Here is a 17,382-nt window from a genome sequence, read left to right on the forward strand (position 1 = left end):
GGTTGGGGACAATGAGTCATCAAGACGAGAATCGCGACCACCGGTTAACATGATGGGACTTATACCTAAGGTTGCATAAACAACTATAAACCCAAATACTTAATACAATCTATACTATTAAAGCCGTAACCTGCGCCATCTTGGATTGAAATTAGAAAGTCCAGTGGCATGGTATCCTTGTGGAATTCAACACGGTTGTGTCGTTTCAGACGTCGGGTTACAAGTCTACAAAACCCTGACCGTCCGAACTCCCTCTTACGAGTTGTCTGATTGGCTGGAGTCACGAGCGATATCTCCTTACATGTGTGGTTGTCTGGTTTTGATATGGGCCACCTGTTGGTCTAAGGGGGAAGCCGTAGGCTGCACACAGAGCCACCTGTAGGTTTGAAGTGGGTGGCGACCTCGCACTCCAGTTAACATTCCAGAGTGACTCGCATTGAGGGGTAAATGGCATTGTGGATATACCATTTTGTGCATGGGGGGTTAATTTTGCGTGTTAAATAAAAAAGCCTTAAAAGGCTTTATGAGAAACAAAAATACATGCGTCTGTTACAGATGTGTTTGTTACAATTAAGTCACTCATGTAGGCTTACACAACTTTCCAGCATTTTTTAAACGCATCAAACAGCAACCCATTGTTGTGAATAACTTTATTTGTTCCATTTAACCCTGTACATGTACCATTGGTGGTACAGTCCATATGTAATTCCCCCCACACAGAACGTATACACGCAAAAGTTGAAACATTTTCAAAAAGAAAGTGAATACATTTACTGATTCTTTTTATATATAGGTTTTGCCAGTTAAACCTATAAAAAAGTACATGAAAATACCGTTTAAGAATAGTATGCTTTCACAATTACGAACTTAGTGAAACATCAATGGCTGTTTTGAAGCTGTAAACGAACATTCCATTGGTCAAAGTTCTGAAGCAACAAAATTGTTAGAACGCAGTTTGGTCAGGACTCAGGATGTACATTTTGCCAAATACGTTTTGTATTAAGCAATCGGCCATTGGGTTTTGTTAATGAAAGAGCCCTCATGTGCGGCTGAATCTGGATCTACGTTTTTACGAATTTCTCCATACAAAATTAACCAAACTGGACATACAAACTCTCAAAAAAACGAAGGAAATGTTTCACAAAGTTTGTTACTATGAAAGCAGTTTGGGCAGGATCAACTCTAAAAATGTACATTTTGCCAAATCCATTTTGTATTAAGCAATCAGCCGTCGGGTTTTGTTAACGGCGGCTGAATCGGGTACTTTTTTACAAATTTCTATATACAAAATTAGACAAACTTGACGTACAAACCCTCAAGGCAAAGGCAAATGTTTTCTGAAAGTGAGTTAAGTGAGAGGATGTAGGAGTAGTTATTAAAGACCAATTAAATTACCGTTTCTATTTTATTTAGTTAGTATAGGGTTCGAAAGATATGATAACATATAAAATTGGATGTTTTATCAGGGGACTTCGTCACGCGAGGGCGCGCCCCGGTGGATGTTGACCAGAAAGATTACATGATAATTAATTGATATGAAAATAAACTAAAAATTAATGAGGCTGACGCTCTGTTACTCCCCAAAAGCGGTGGTAAAACAGTTGATTAGATATCTGTTTCCGAAAACTCGCTTTATTTGGTGCTCCGACAACTTTTTATGCGTCGTTGGACGTACGCTCTACAAATCACGATTCTAAAATCGTGTACCTGTTATTGGAAACATAGCAAGAATCATTTAACAGTTATAGCAACCAATCATTAAATGTATTTATTTTCAATATAATTTTGCAGAAACTGACTTTGCCGTTAAAGTCCATATACATGTACCAACTGGCGCTTTTTTTTAAATCTGCTGTTTACCAGAACTTCTTCCTTTTCAGTCAGATAAACTCCGCGGCTATAAGTGGCTGTGATTATGAGTTTGCTTTAAAGGAGGGTACCACTTTCATACAAGCCTTTTTAGTTGGATGTCCTCTGCTACTAGCAGCGGTGATTATTGTTGAGGGGGGGGGGGACCAGACTTAGACCACTCAAATCCGTGGCTATCGGTGACTATGGATGTGTTGCGGAGGGAACCAAATACCAGTGCTTTATTCCAAATTCATCGTGTTATACAATTGTCTGATTGGCCCATCTCCATACAAATTAACCAAACTGGACGTACAAACCCTCAAAATAACAAGGCAAATGTTTCACAAAGTTCGTAACTATAATGAAAGCAGTTTGGGCAGGACTCAGGATGTACATTTTGCCAAGTGTAACTGAATTGTACCAAATGTACTCAACACAATAAAATAAGTGTGTCATTATAGCAGTGTACGTGCTATATTTTTAGTCGACTACATGTAAGCAATATTACCCTTACAGTCATCTTAGCTGGGAAATACTCAGTGCATTGAATAAAATTGATACAATGACAAAAGCTGGTTGAATTAAAACTATGCGGTGAAGAGGCGAAAAATAATCCACATCTACGGATAATGCGTTGGCCCGCTCGATCAACTCTGAAATATCACGAAATACCCTATCATGCCAAGTACCATCATTGCCAAGTATACCCTTCCCCAATATTCAATTCCAGAAACCATCACCATGTCCTTTAGTTGGAGAACGTAAGAGAAAAGGTGAGGAGGGGAGGCGACGTTTCACAACTATGTTGTGCACGCCCAACAATTTATCAAAATACAACATTAATGACAATTTTCCATCCCAATTATAAATACAATTTCTCATCCAATTATTACCTATAAGAATACCTCCCTTACCCCACATTACCTTTTACAACATTTGTATACTAGAATCTTCCTCATCTGCGCGGCATCCCGCTAGTAAACTTGAATTCTTAACAATGTCAATAAACATGAATATTCCGGCGGCTCTGCGGAGCGACCAGTCGGCTATTGTGAGGTCAAGCTGAATCGCTAACCGAGGAACGCAGGTGGTTAACAATGGCTTTACCTTTGCAGATTAAAAAGCAAAGTGAAGGTGGATGTGTAACTAAAAGCCATTTCCTCCAATGTGTGATTTTTGGCGAGGTGCTTTAGCAGAATGCTAGTTTTGGCTGGAACTTCTCAGCCATATACATGTATTTGCTCAGTTCTTCTAGGTGTATAGTTAATGTACAGGGCCAATTGCTTGAGCATAGTGAGCCATAAAACAGTGCCTCATCATAAGAAGGGTATCTACAATGGAAAATCCACCCCTGTTTAATGGCAATGATCAATAAATGAACTTAATTGTCCCAGCATAGTGTTGGATGTACCTCAAATATGCCTTCATCTATATTTGTATGCAAATGTGTTCAAAAAATACTTCACTGCTATTAGGAATGACTCAAGGGGTTGAACAAACATGAAATTGACTACAGCATGACTACAGCAGAATAAACATGCCAGTGGTCGCTTCAAGTCCAACTCTAGTAAACTTTTCTTGTTCAAACCAAAACTATTTTGAAGTAACCCAGTCAGTTCTCCTTGTGGTTAATTGTAATTTAGAATAATCTGTTTTTATTATAATGCGGTTATTTTCTGTTTTCATTTAAATTTGGCAGATTTTGTTGGTATTTTCTAAAGAAGATGCTCAGAGTGATGCATTTTGGTGGGCAGCAGACAAGGGTGGTTATAAGTGCAATATTGCTCGAAATCCCACTGATGCGCTGGAATGCTTTGTGGAAAAGCAGCACGATATCATCATCATTGATCACAGATATTCTAAAAACTTTGATGCCTTGGGTTTGTGCAGGTATGTATGTTTTGTTTTTCACACTGTTTATTGACTCTGCTTCAAGACCAGGGAACAGATTTCATTCGCAATTTTCCTGTGCATGTTTCATGACTTTAGTGTTACTTTTCACCCAACACCAAGTTTAACCGAAAGATTACTCCTTCATTATTCAGAATGATTTGGGTTTGGATTAAACCCGCAGAGGCCTGGTTCTTGAAAATTTACCTCAACTTGGTTAATTGGTTTACTTTATAATAATAACAATGTTGATTGATGAAATAAAAGCACAGTGAAAGGTATAATGCATACAGCAAAAATAGCACAAAACAATGTTTGTTTGTAATTAACTGTTTTTAACAATTTGTTTGCTATGCAGCCTTAAATACATACATGTTTAGAGTTGATAACAAAAAAGGAAAATTAACAGAACATAATTACAGAAAATATCATTAATAAATCTCCACCAAACTAGTGGTCAGTTGGGGAAGGAGGACAGAAGTCTGTCCTCCAACTACGGAGGACAGGAGTCTGTCCTCAAACTGAGACATAAATTAGGTTAGCATATGAGGGTGCCATTTTGGTACCCATGGCAGTACCCTGTACCTGTAGAAAATGCCTGTCAGAAAATGTGAAATTATTCTTCATTAGAATGTGTCTCATGAGTTCCTTAATATATGCCTCACTGAGGGGGTATGTTAGTATACAGTGATGAAACATCAAAAGTAACCAGAATAGCAGCAGTCAGGTATTTGGTGCTTTACCTCATCTAGTTTGTGGAGAAAGTCTTTGGTATCTTTGATGAAGGAAGGAATGCGGCAGACTAAGGGTTTGAGAAAGCTATACAACTAACTCAGAAATGTGCTCTGTGGGGCTACCATTCCCAGATACAATACATGTAGGTCTCCCCGGGTTATTGGGCTTGTGTATCTTGGGTAGATGGTAGAACCTTGCTGTACGGGGGTCATGTTGGAGAAGATAGTTAAGTGTATCTTTCACGATACCATTGGCATTATAAATTCTATCCAGGGTGTCACTGATATCTTGGGAGAAAGATTCAGTGGGATCAGTGGCACATTCAATGTAATGATCACTGTTGCTGAGCTGTCTGAGGCCCTCAGCAATACAGTCATGTGTGTTAATGACTACAACTGCGGACCCCTTGTCAGCCGGTTTAACCACTATGTCTGGTGATTGGCGGAGTTGTGTAAGGGCTTGTCGCTCATCTTGGGGGAGGTTATTTGAAGTAGGGGTACTGGGGACCTTCAGAACCTCAGAGTTAACCGAATTGATGTATGTCTCTAGAGACACATATCAATATTATATATACGACCAAATTAAACAATCATTTGGGTAAGGCGGCCATTTTGAATTTCAAAATGGCCACATGAAATGCATTTTTGCCCGTATCACGGTCTATAATTCTCACAGAAACTTGGTGTTGGTTTTTTACCCATGTTGTTAGAGTCAATGAACCCAATAAGAACATTGGATCATTTGGTTCAAGGAGCCATCTTGAATTTCACAATGGCCGCCAATTAAATGTGCTTGTTTGACATATCTTGGTCTGTATAGAGACGCATACATGTACATACATGGATGCGCAAGTTTTACGGGTCAACAAATCCATTTAAAACATGTCCATCCCAGCTAACTCTGACAAACTGGCCCAGATCTAGCCCAGAAGTGACATGCCCTAGCTGACTTGGTCTGGGCCAGTCGCACGTGTTCAGATGCTGTCAGATCTGGGCCATGTTTGGCCAGACCAGATCAGAATGCCAAAGAATCATGTGTATCTGGACTTCCGACAAGTTCGCACTGTATGAAATAAAGTTTGACCCCAGCCTTTAAAGATAATGATGTGAACAAATATCATTTTGCTTTCGTTTGCTGACATTGTTTAAGTTACTAAGTACATACATGTACTTAAAATCTTTTGACAAGAACTTAGATATAATGTCATAGGTTTAAAAATCTGTTTACAACAAAAGTTTATTGTTTTGAAAAATCCTATCATGAGCGACAAATGATTTACGGCTTGGCTTTTTCTGTTAAATATTTGGTGTATGCAGGTTGTTTATAGTTCCCGTTGAAACCATGGAGGAAAAATTAAATGTATAAAATTAATCTATTTTCATATTGATTTCTTTGCATTTTGGCGAGCTATTAACAATATTCTTTCCATCAATTCAAACACTGACCGATGGTACCCGAACACCGAAGTATTTGTTTCTACAAACACTAAATTCTAGTTTATTTCCGGGTTGTTTCCCCTATTTTTTTTATTATTTTTTTATATCAGCTTGGCATGTCTTATAAAAGCAATGATGTGATAAGCCGAGTAACTGGATTAAAGGGGTTTCCTAATGCGACCAACTTACGTAAATGCTTGACGGGCGCTCACTTGATCATTCTTACATCATGTAGTGTTTCAGCTCTTTATTTATTATCACAGGCCTGCAAAAAAAAAACATGTGTCAGCTATTTTAAATCCTTGGTTACAGTTACAAACTTTGAGTTATGCCTGAATCTTTTTTTTTTTTAAGAAAAACATTTTTAAAAAAAGAGGCAAATTTGGCCTTCCAGTACAACCAGAAGTAAAGCTATTGGGGGATGACGTTAACTTTTCAAATGTTTCTCTAGTTTTTATCTGTCAAATTGCCCAACCATGAACTTCTTAGCTTTCAAGTTCAATTAAATTAATACAGTGAATAACTAATTACCACTTTTCAATTCTAGAAACCTTGTAATTCAACACCTTATGACATCATTATGGCATCTTGATGTTGAGGGTTCACGAACACCTAGAAAAAACAAGAGCAAGAGGTGATTGGCTGAATACTTAACACCTTAAAACAACAACACAGTTTTTATAAGTTCATTATTTGTGATACTGTTTAACAGTAAACTACATTTCAATATATATATATATTTTCTTTTACCTGTAGATCAATGAAGGCTACGAAATACAGCGACCACGTTGTTATGGTAGCTCTGACAAGAAAAAGGTTGGTATTCAACATTCTTAGTTTTACCCCCCGTTTTACCATCTTAAACATGTTTAATGCCCTTTGGTATCGCTGAACTGTTTGATGGTGTGCCCTCAGTTGTCAGGTCTGTGTACAATTAATATAATATTCAAGATTTAAATTTTATTTGATAACATTGAAAACATGAAACAAATTTCTTTCCATTTGCTATTGTAGAATGCTTAAAAGTAATTAGGCATAAACCCTAAGAAAACATTTAAAAACTAAGAAAACTTTAGAAATATAAGACACTGGACACTATTGGTAATTGTCAAAGACTAGCCTTCCATTTGGTATATTGCAACTATGCATAAAATAAGAAACCTGTGAAAATTTGAGCTCAATTGGTCATCGAAATTGCGTGATAATAATGGAAGAAAAAACTACCCTGTTTACACGAAGTTGTGTGCTTTCATTATGAGTAATTACAATAGTGTCCAGTGCTTTAATACATAAATGTAAAATATTAAATTGAGAGATGATACATTTTCATTCGTTCTTATTGAGTCCAGAATTTCCTCTTCAGCCCTTTATAATCAACAATGTTTATTGGTTTTGTTACGGATATATCCGCACACCAAGCATAACATGGCTAGTGCATATATATGTTAGTTACCAATCATTTCCCCTGCACTGTCAGGAATCAGCCCCTAAAAAAAAGTGTGGTTTTTTTTGGACGAAGAATGTGTAGTTATGAGGCTTTAAACATTTATTGCAACCACCGAATTCCAAGAGCAGAAACAGTAACAATCGATAATAAACTGGGGAGTGCAGATTCTTAACGCTGAATGTTGTCATAATTTCTGGCATTCTTGTTTGGTTGCCCACTGAAGTTTTCTATAAAATTTGTTAAGTTTCTTGATCTTGAAACTTACCCATGGAATGATCAATACATACTCATGGAACTATAATGATGCTTGTGCCGCTATCATCTCAAACCCCATGGTTCTGTAGGAGTGGCCCTTTTTGATTCAAAAACATCTAACAATTTTAGGGAAAAACAAATGATTTTCAAGAGTGAACTTCTCAAAACATCTTGAAAACATCTTGACAATGTCATCTTGACCACTTGAAGGAGTCGTGCACATACGTTCTCATAATCACGTCAAAGGTTTCTTTTCAACGTTATCGAATAACGGGATCGAGCATCTTGATTTACTTGCATCATGTGTTTCTTTTTGTGCGCATGCTTAGTAGCTCCAGCTACACCAGGGTCCTATGTTACGCAAGCGGTGTTCTTTCACACACCAGGCACCGACAATCGTGGTATAATTTACACATCTCTGTGTTTTTAAGACGCTGGTTTACACCATGATTTTAAAAGATGAGGGACCCGTGCTTATTAAGCAGAGGTACATGTAACTTAAACACGATGTGGATTAAACAACTTTTAGTTCTTAGGACCAAGGCCCCGTGCTTATTTTCCTTGTGTGAAAAGGCCTTTCTTGTACTTGATTATTCACTTGTTTACTCAGTTGGGATAGGTATACCTCAAGCATTGCAAAGAGTACTTCCATGCAAGCATTTTCAAAGCATTCTACATGCACTACCTGTGTAGACAGGTCAAAAGGTCAAGAGAAGGTCACCAACATATCCATTTTAATGAAGTACGTAAAGCCCTTTCATATGATGTATAGATTGTCAAAATAGCTTATTTGGTTGAGGAAATATGAACCTTTGAAATACCGACGACTGCAGACGAGACTAACTAATTGAAAGGGGAAATGTAATTTGAAAACGCCTCGATCACTGACTTAACACGAAGCTACATTTAAGGCGCTGTATGGATGAGCACTGGACACTGACACAACACGTGCTGCACATCTTCAATCTTTATGCACAACCAATGGAGGATTGCGTAGTTCTTTAGATATGAGTTTTTGAATTTTAAACGTCTGATTTGAACTGGAAGACAAGGTCAAAGTAGGGTCATGTCTGTGGAGCGTTTGAAGCTCTTTGCAAGACCTTTCCGATAAGGTATGAATGTTTGCATAGCTTCTGTACTTCTTGAGATATGATTTTTTTAAATTTTGGATTAGTATATTTCAACAACTGATGACGTCATCGTGACGTTACAAAGTCTACTTCACTCTACTTACCGGTAGAGTCTAATTACTAATTTGTAAATATTCCCTATGCCGCGAGGCAATAATGCTAAGACTTCCACACACACACACAATAGCGCCCTCCACCGTCCTACCCAAAACGCCCCGCGACATGCCTGCCACGGAGTCGTCCTCTTTTCTCTTAGCCACGAGTGGGTAAGGACGAGATAAATCTGTGTCGAATAGTTCACTGTTTTTATGATAAAATAAAAACGCCTTGTCCTTTGCTGAGAGCTTTTATAAAGACTAGAAGTTGAAGAGTTATAGATTGTTGTTGTAGAGAGTTTGAGAAATAAAATAGTTTGATTTCTTTGAGTTAAATTATGAGTAGTGTAAAGAAATTGGGGAGGGCTTCGACTGTCAATACTGGGGTTACGTCCGTTCCCCGGGACAGTCGGAGTTCTCGGAGGGCTGCGCCGGGGACACTCTGTCGCCTGGCTCGCAGCCCTTCAACCGGCCCCCGCAGCCTCAGTCGGCTGAGTCGACCTGTGTACCCACTGATCAAAGAGGGGATGCTTCCCGCTCCCCCTCTTCGGTCATCGTGCGTAGGTCAACCCAATCGAAGGTCAAACGCCCCGGCAAGGCCAAGAAAACCAGTAACAGGGCAACGCCCAAGAGAGGCAGGGCAAAAGGTGGCTCCATTCCGGAGCGCACCGCCTGCTCTCCAAGCACCGCCTCAGGGTCTCTGAAGCGGGAGGGCATCCCCCCTCCACACGGCTCAGAGTACCCGGCCCGCACCGACCATGTGGATTCCCCCACGACGGTCGGTGACGGTCTTTTACGAGGTTATCCAACCCGAACAGCACCCGCCCACGCCATAGGCTGTTGGGCGCTAGCCATGGGGAAGAGGATTAATGGTGCAGAGTCGGGTACCTGGGATTCCCCCGGAATACCCCACTCACAGGGCCCGCCCTCGTTTTGGGGTTTCACCCGTTGCTCGGGTATCCCTGTAACTCAGGCTTCCTCTGAGAGGGCCTCGGATTCGTCCCGTGACCGGGTATCGAACAAGAGGCAGAAGCCCAGAAAGGACCGTCATTTGCGGTCATCTGACGAGTCTTCGGCTGACGCCCATAGGATGCGTCATCGGTTCGCTACCCCGGGACGAATTCCTGACGGCATTCCAGACTTTAGCGGCCTCAATATCCGGCCGGCGTGAAGTCCAGGACTTTGCCCAAATTCAAGGGCCGTACACCCAGCCCGACCACTCTGGTCATGGCTGGTTGCACTCGGATCGGGGCGATGTGCCGTACAAGAGGTTGCATGGGTTGTTGTGGAACATAGTGATGTGCGCTCATGCACGGGTGCCTGAGTACAATCCCAGACGGGGATCAGCATACACCCTTAGGGGTCCTTTGTCTCCGATTGGGATGTAGAACAACATGCCTTAGGCACAGCCCTGCCGTTGAATGAACAGTCACTTAGGGTGTCTGACCCTCCCGTGTCCGGCAACTCGTCCCCGGAAGAGGAAGAGTTGGCCTCAAGTGTTCAACATCTCTCAATTGCCGAGACTGAACTGCGCCTTGTCCAGAGGGACATGGCCCATGTGCTGGACCTTCCCGCCGAGAAAACGGACGACTCTCCCGTTGAACGGCGATCCTTTAAGAGGAGGACAGGTACTGCTCCGAGGAGCAGGAATATTTTCCCGGCTATGCCACTCGACCGCATATGTACTGATCGCATCGAGAGCATAATGTCAGCTTCTTCTTGGATTGCTTACCCCAAGTGGGCTGATTCATATTATTGGTTCCTCACCGGGGATTTTGATAAATGTTTTTTGACCCCGGTCCTGCCGGACTTCGTGTCGGACAAACTGGCCGCGGACAGGGGGTCAACCTCCTCCAAACTTCCCTTTGACGACAAAGCGCGAGGGAAAATGGAGGAGGTAATCAGGAAGATGAACTCGGCGTCTCGCTTCGGCATGCGCACATCATCTTTGTTGCTTCTCGTGTCCGAATACCTCACGCTGGCCGGCGATGAGGACTCGTCGATCCTGGCTGATATGATGGTGGCGGCCCTCCATTGTCTGGATAACGGGCTGCGCACCATCCTGGATCAATTTACAAGAGTCTGCACCCTAGCGACTTCGGCCTGTAGGGTGAACGTCCTAGATGCATTGTTCCCTCCATCTGTAGGGGCACGCAAGCAGCTTGTTGCGCTCCCCCTAACAGGACACGCTTTTTGGGGGGCAGTTCCAAGAATCTATGGAGGCCGAGGCCAGACGCCTTAAGGCCACTGACAAGATCAACCCTCAAGAAACCGCAGTCCCAAGCACCAGTGGCGAAGAAACACAAACAAGTCTCGTTTGTTATTCCCTGCCATCGTCCACAGAGACCCGCCCTTGGTGGGTTTCGTGGGAACCAAGGAGCAGCAAATACATGCAAGCCCACCCAGGGCCAGCAGCGGGCCCAGTCGTGGCGCGGCTTTGTGCGTCCGCCCCCCGGTATCCCAGGGCGTGGCGGAAGTGACTTCCCTGTCTCCAGGCGACCTCCCGCCGACGGACCCGTGGGAGGCCGCCTTCAGGAATTTTTGGGGTCCTGGGCTCAGATCACGTCCGACAGGTGGGTCCTCGAGACGATCGAGTGTGGCTACGCACTCAAGTTCACGAGGACCCCCCCCCCCACCTCCCCGTCTATCCAGCCCCATCTCCTCTCCTACTTCCGGCCCAGCCGTCATGCAGTCAACCTCCCGATGCCTACCACGCCTTGGCTGACCCCCCACCTCCAATGGTCCAGTGTTTCGCTGGCTCCGACCGTCAGCGACTGTCGTCATCATCAACGGGTCTTTGTACGGTTGGGGGGGGGGGGGGCGACCCTCGACCAGTGGGGTTTCTGGCCAAGAACCAATCTGGTTCTTTCGAATCCCCAGACATCTTTGTCCCCGACCTTAACGCCTCTTCGGCGGTTGCGGCTGACAAACTTTGGTGCCTGGTACGGGCATTAAAGTGGTACATCGACCACACAAATTCAATCCGATTCAGCCACGAACAGCTATTCATGTCCACGGTTACGCCATTCCAACCAGCATCCCGCGATACGATCGCGCGTTGGATAGTTACAGCCATCCTCTCGGTGCTGGGCGGATGGCCATCGACCAATGGTCCGGTTCATGCCCATGAAGTACGGGGAGTGTCGGCCTCATGGGCTTTCTTTAAAGGTGTCTCCATGAGTGACATAACAAGGGCGGCCTCCTGGAAGAGCCCGTCCACGTTCTTCGACTGCTACCTGAAGGACGTTCTGCAGGTGGATTGGAGGGCGGGTAGAGCGATGTTACAGGCGGCCAACCAAGCTGCAAAGCCAGAAAAAGCTCCACCTCGTCAGTCACGGGTTTAGGTGAGTTTTCCTCGGTATTACAGTGCTAACAATACACATGTACTTATTAATGTTTTGTTCACCCGTGGGGACAACACCCCCTGTCCTTTTGGGCATGGACCACTATCCGGCCTAGCGGCCGCGAAGCGTTCTCTGAACTTTTGAGCGCGCTGGGGTCCTATGTCCCCTTAAGACATGCAGTAGCACCGCGTATACCCATCACCTTTCCTCTGTGCGAGTCTATGCAAATTAGTAATTTGACTCTACCGGTAAGTAGAGTGAAGTAGACTCCCCCCCCCCCCCCACAGAAATGTGGATGTGGTCTACGAACAAATACTTACCGGTAGAGTATCCCTCCCTCCTTCCCCACGTACTCGGTCCTTGGGTGCTTACATTTGGTAGGGCTCATCGAAAAGAGGACGACTCCAGGGCAGGCATGTCGTAGGGCAGGTGGGTAGGATGGTGGAGGGGTTGTGGGTGTGTAAAGTCTTAGCATTATTGCCTCGCAGCATAGGGAACATGCAAATTAGTAATTCGACTCTACCGGTAAGTATTCGTTCATAGACCCCATCCACAATTCTGTGGGGGGGGGGGAGATTTTATATCATCTACTGGTTATTGTCTACTTGCATGCAGAGTTTCAACTTAATGCAAGCTTTGCAACTATGTTTTTTCTTGCGGACAATCGACGTCGAGAGGAATAATAAAAACTTAAGAAAAACAAACGAACAATAACAATGAGTTGTTCGGGCTTTTTCCCCGAACACCTAAAAAACGAACAAAAATAAGAGGTGTTCCGGGCTGTTGGCCCGAACACCTTATAATAACATGCCTTTATATAGCGCTTAATAACAGGTTTCTAAGCGCTGAACAAGAAGTGAATGATAACAAAAAAAATTTCAATTAAAAGTGGGATGAAATAGCAGAAGCTGTACAGCTTAGACGGATTTCAATAAGTGTGTTTTGAGAGCAGTTTTAAATGAGTCCAGTGTAGTGGAGGCACAGATGTGAACGGGAAGAAAGTTCCAAAGAGGGGGAATGGTGATTGAGAAGGAGCTGTCCATGGGGAGTGCAGGGGATAGGACCAGAGTTGAATTCCAGGTAGGTGGTAGATAATGATCGGAGAACAGGAGTTGTAGGTTGCTTTTTGGGAATAAGTATTTCTGAGATATATTCAGGGGCTATCGAAAATTTTGACTGGCGATATATCGTCAGGTAAATATTGCCGATATGACGATATATCGTGAAGATTTTTGAAAATTTAAAGTACCCTTCAGAAGGGGATAACAATGGCTCTCAACCACACGCTAAAAACAGTTTTACCGCAAGGACGAAGACAAACAAGACATGACTGTTGAATGTAAATAGTAAAAAATAAAAAAATATATCACAAAATTGTCCGCGTAAATTAAATAAATTTTATACAAACCCCGTGATGAAAATCACTGAATTATCATACATATTCCATGAAACAGAACACGTAAATTTTTTTTTTTACATCACTGGCTCTGAAGCAATTAAATCATTTTTATACCTCAATCGATTGGAGTGTTGCGATCTCTAAAAATCTGGTGCCGCTATTTTTATTCCAATGCGTTCACAATCATCACTATGGTCAACTCGCCGTCAACACGACCAATGCTTTTTTATTTAGCTCTATGCCTAAAACAGTTCCAAATGCAGGAAAGTGCTCTCTGTTGTCCATGATGTACAATAAAAACTCTGTGAAGAAGCAAGATGGCGGCCGACAGCTTTGCCGTCTAGAGATAACTTTTTCCAGATAAATAAAACTCATTTTATTATCAAAATGTAACCTAAAACTAGTAAAAATTCTCTTTTGTCTAATACTTTACAGTTCTATGACTCTTTTGTGGATTTTAAATATATTTTTGGAGGTGTTGATGGTGAGTTGACGGCACCAAGCGAGTTGACTTTGAGTTGACGGCAAATAGTTGAACCCGTATTTTCAGTGCGTCCGACAAGCTCCGTGTGATTTCTGGCCAAGGGAATTTCCCTTACAGCTTCGCACCCACACGTGGCCACAGCAGCACTCGGTTCGTTCATCCCCTAATAAGAAAGTACCAGAATAACCGTGGGATCGAGGTGATGGATTCTGCTCCGGATATTCACACAGCACATAAACGTTTCAAGAACATTTGTCATGCTTCAGCGCTGCAAAGAGAGACCACCACGGCTAGATATGAGGAGGTATACAAGGTATATGCGTTGAGCCACTATTTTAATTTTTGAGTCGTAAAAGTTCAAAGATTGACGACATAAACCCAAACAAATCTTATTTACCTGTGAGATTGTAAGAAATCCTTGGGAAAATACTTCATATTTTGAAAGATATCGTCTATGAAAAAAAATATAGTTTTTAATAAATTTTTCGATAAATTTCGAACCAACATCGATATTGGCGATATTGATTTCAATATCGTATCGTGACGATATTATCGTCATATCGTCCAGGCTTAGGGTTTAACTTTGTAGGCAAAAGTAAGAACTTTAAATTGGATCCTTTGAGACACAGGGAGCCAGTGTAAGGAGTGCTGAACAGGAGTGATGTGATCTGATTTCTTGATGCGAGAAACTAGATGAGCCGCTGAGTTTTGTATTTGTTGGAGAGGAGGGTGTGGGATTGAGGAATGTTGATGTAGAGACTGTTGCAGTATCAAGGTGAGTATAGTGAAAGCATGAACCAGTCAATCAGTGGTACTTTGGTCCAAGTACCGTCTTAGCTTTCCGATCTTATGGATTCCAAAGGCTGCGGAATGACATATGTTCTTGATGTGTTGTTTGGTTAATTGGTGGTCAAGGGTGACTCCAAGATCTCTAACCGTCTTCGATGGGGTGATGTTGGCGTGGACGAAGGTTATGTGTGCAATAGGTTGTGGTGTTCGGAACTGTGAGGTGACATGGAGTACTTCAGTGTTAGATGAGTTTAGCTGCAGACTGTCCTGGCTTGACCATGTCTGAATATCAGCAACACAGTCTGATAGCTGCTTCATGGACTCCGTGTGCTCACTCTGCTGGAGGATGACGTAAAGCTATGTGTCATCAGCGTATACTGCGTGGTGGACATCTTGATGTGCCCTGATGTTGCCACCCAGAGGGCCAGTGTAGAAGATGAATTCCAGCTGTCCCATGGCCGATGACTGATCCTTGTGGTACTCCAGATGATAGTGGATTTGGTCTTGAGAAGGAGTCACTCACCTTTACAACTACAGCTGAAGAGCCAGACCATCTATGCCATATGAACGCTTGAGCTTCTCCAAGGCACCTGTGTGGTTAATGGTGTCAAATGCTGTTGAGTAGTCTAAATGGACAACAATAGCTTCGAGGCCTCTATCAATTGCGAGAAGCAGGTCGTTGCAAACTCGGAACAAGTGCTGTTTCCGTAGAGTGTAATTTTCGATAGGCTGATTGCATTTCTGGCAGGAGTCCATGTTGTTTGAGGTAGACTCGCAGTTGGGCAGGGACTATTTTCTCAAGAACCTTCCCAATAAACGAGATGTTAGCAATCGGCCTATAGGTCAAGAGAATGTTGCGATCAAGGTGAGGTTTCTTCAGCACAGGAATCACGTGTGATAACTTGAAGGATCCTGGAAAAGAGCCTGATGACAATGACAAGTTCAAGATGTGTGTGATTTTAGGAAGGAGTTTGTCGGGACAAGCTTTCAAGAACCAGGTTGAGACGGGGTTGAGGTTGCATGACTTTGATGCACACTGTCCGATAACTTTCCTCACTTGATTTTTGGAACGGGCTCAAACATAAGTAGGTTAATGGAGCATGATGAAATGGTGTTGCTTCGTGTAGTGATGCATCAACATTTTCAAGGACAGTGGTGTTTTTGGTGTCCTTCTCCTTGAAGAACCTTTCAAAGTCATTAGCGAGATTTTGATCAGAGTCGTTATCGGGGAGAACTAAGTCGTTACTAGGTGAGGAAAGCTTTTTGACGTATCTAAAGAGCTGCTTGTCGTTGCAGTTTGCAGTCTCTGATTTGATGTATGTTGACTTGGCGCCGCAAGAGATTGATGGTAGGCTTTGCATTGGTCTTAATACATTTGGTGATGCACCTCCAAATCAAATTTCATCATACGACGTTCAGCGTGCCTTCTCAGTCTTTTTGCTTCTCTCACAACGTTTGTGTACCATGGCGCATGAGGTCTCAATGATACCACTGTAGTTTTGAAAGGAACGTGTTTGTTGAGAAGCTTCTTTACAGTGGAGTTGTAGGAGCAAGATGAGGACCCACTGATGCTGGGAGCAGTGACTTGACGATATCGTTCTTGAATTGGATGAGAGCAATGTCATGAGTTTTCCTGTAGACAATTTGTTTCTTGCTACATGTAGGTTTGGGTTGTGTTAAGTTGAGGTGACCTTCCACCAAAGCATGATCTGATGGCAGTGGGTTTGAAGTAGTGACATCATTGACAAAGTCCTCCGAAGCAGGTAAAGGGATGAGATCAAGCATTTCACCAGCTTGATGAGCTGGACCTTCTACATGTTGTTGGAGTTTAACAGAGCTAATGAGATTATGAAAAGCCATTGCTATCCATGTGAAAGTTGAAATCGCCGCATATCTTTACGTATCCTGGATGCGAGACCACATCTTCAAGGAGTGATGAAAATTCTTTAAAGAACATAGGAACAGTTGAGCGTTCTCTGATGTCAGTTGTGGCCTATAAAAATAACTATAAGCCGGATGGTTAAGCTTGAGTGGTTGTCCAGGGTCGGGTCCATTTGTTCAAATGACTCATTTGTTTGAATTGTGTAGTTTGACGTCAAATGACTTCCTTAGGCATATGAGGATTCCATCGCCTCTTTTGACATGTCTAGCAGAGTGGAATACCTTGTTGTCAAGGAGCGTGTTTTGGAGGTCAGCTAAGGCGTAGTTGTCTCGGTTGGCTCCGGTTAGCTATGTTTCTATGGTTGCGCAAATGAGAAGTTGGTCTCTGGTAAACCGAGGTTGCATGACTGACGTGTCCAGCCCTTTAAAAAATATTGCTGGTTTCACACATACTTTTGGAGGGTCCTTAAGTAAACACACTGTCCTGGCATCCAACTGTGATAATCCCTCTAATCCCTTAAACAAACAACCTGCTCTGGACGGGCCTGACTGGAAGATTTCTGGAATATTTTGACATGATAGTTGAAGGCTGCTTTGTTTTACTTCCATAGTGCAACAAAGCGGCTATAAAAAACGGGGCCGCACA

General features: G+C 42.8%; 1 protein-coding gene across 4 annotated transcripts in view; it reads left to right on the forward strand.

Annotated features, from left to right (window-relative positions):
• Window positions 1-17,382, forward strand: part of LOC139941977 (high affinity cAMP-specific and IBMX-insensitive 3',5'-cyclic phosphodiesterase 8B-like) — a 232,362-nt gene that overhangs the window by 62,799 nt on the left and 152,181 nt on the right. For 3 of the 4 annotated variants that reach the window (XM_071938629.1, XM_071938628.1, XM_071938630.1), the window contains 2 exons: window positions 3,551-3,741; window positions 6,669-6,728. In XM_071938629.1, coding sequence (XP_071794730.1) covers window positions 3,551-3,741; window positions 6,669-6,728 — 251 coding nt within the window. Of the gene's footprint in view, window positions 1-3,550; window positions 3,742-6,668; window positions 6,729-14,235; window positions 14,380-17,382 lie in introns of those variants that run through there. The other variant, XM_071938631.1, reaches the window with a different exon arrangement.

The sequence above is a fragment of the Asterias amurensis genome, chromosome 9, assembly GCF_032118995.1.
Source record: "Asterias amurensis chromosome 9, ASM3211899v1".
In the NCBI taxonomy this organism is placed as follows: domain Eukaryota; kingdom Metazoa; phylum Echinodermata; class Asteroidea; order Forcipulatida; family Asteriidae; genus Asterias; species Asterias amurensis.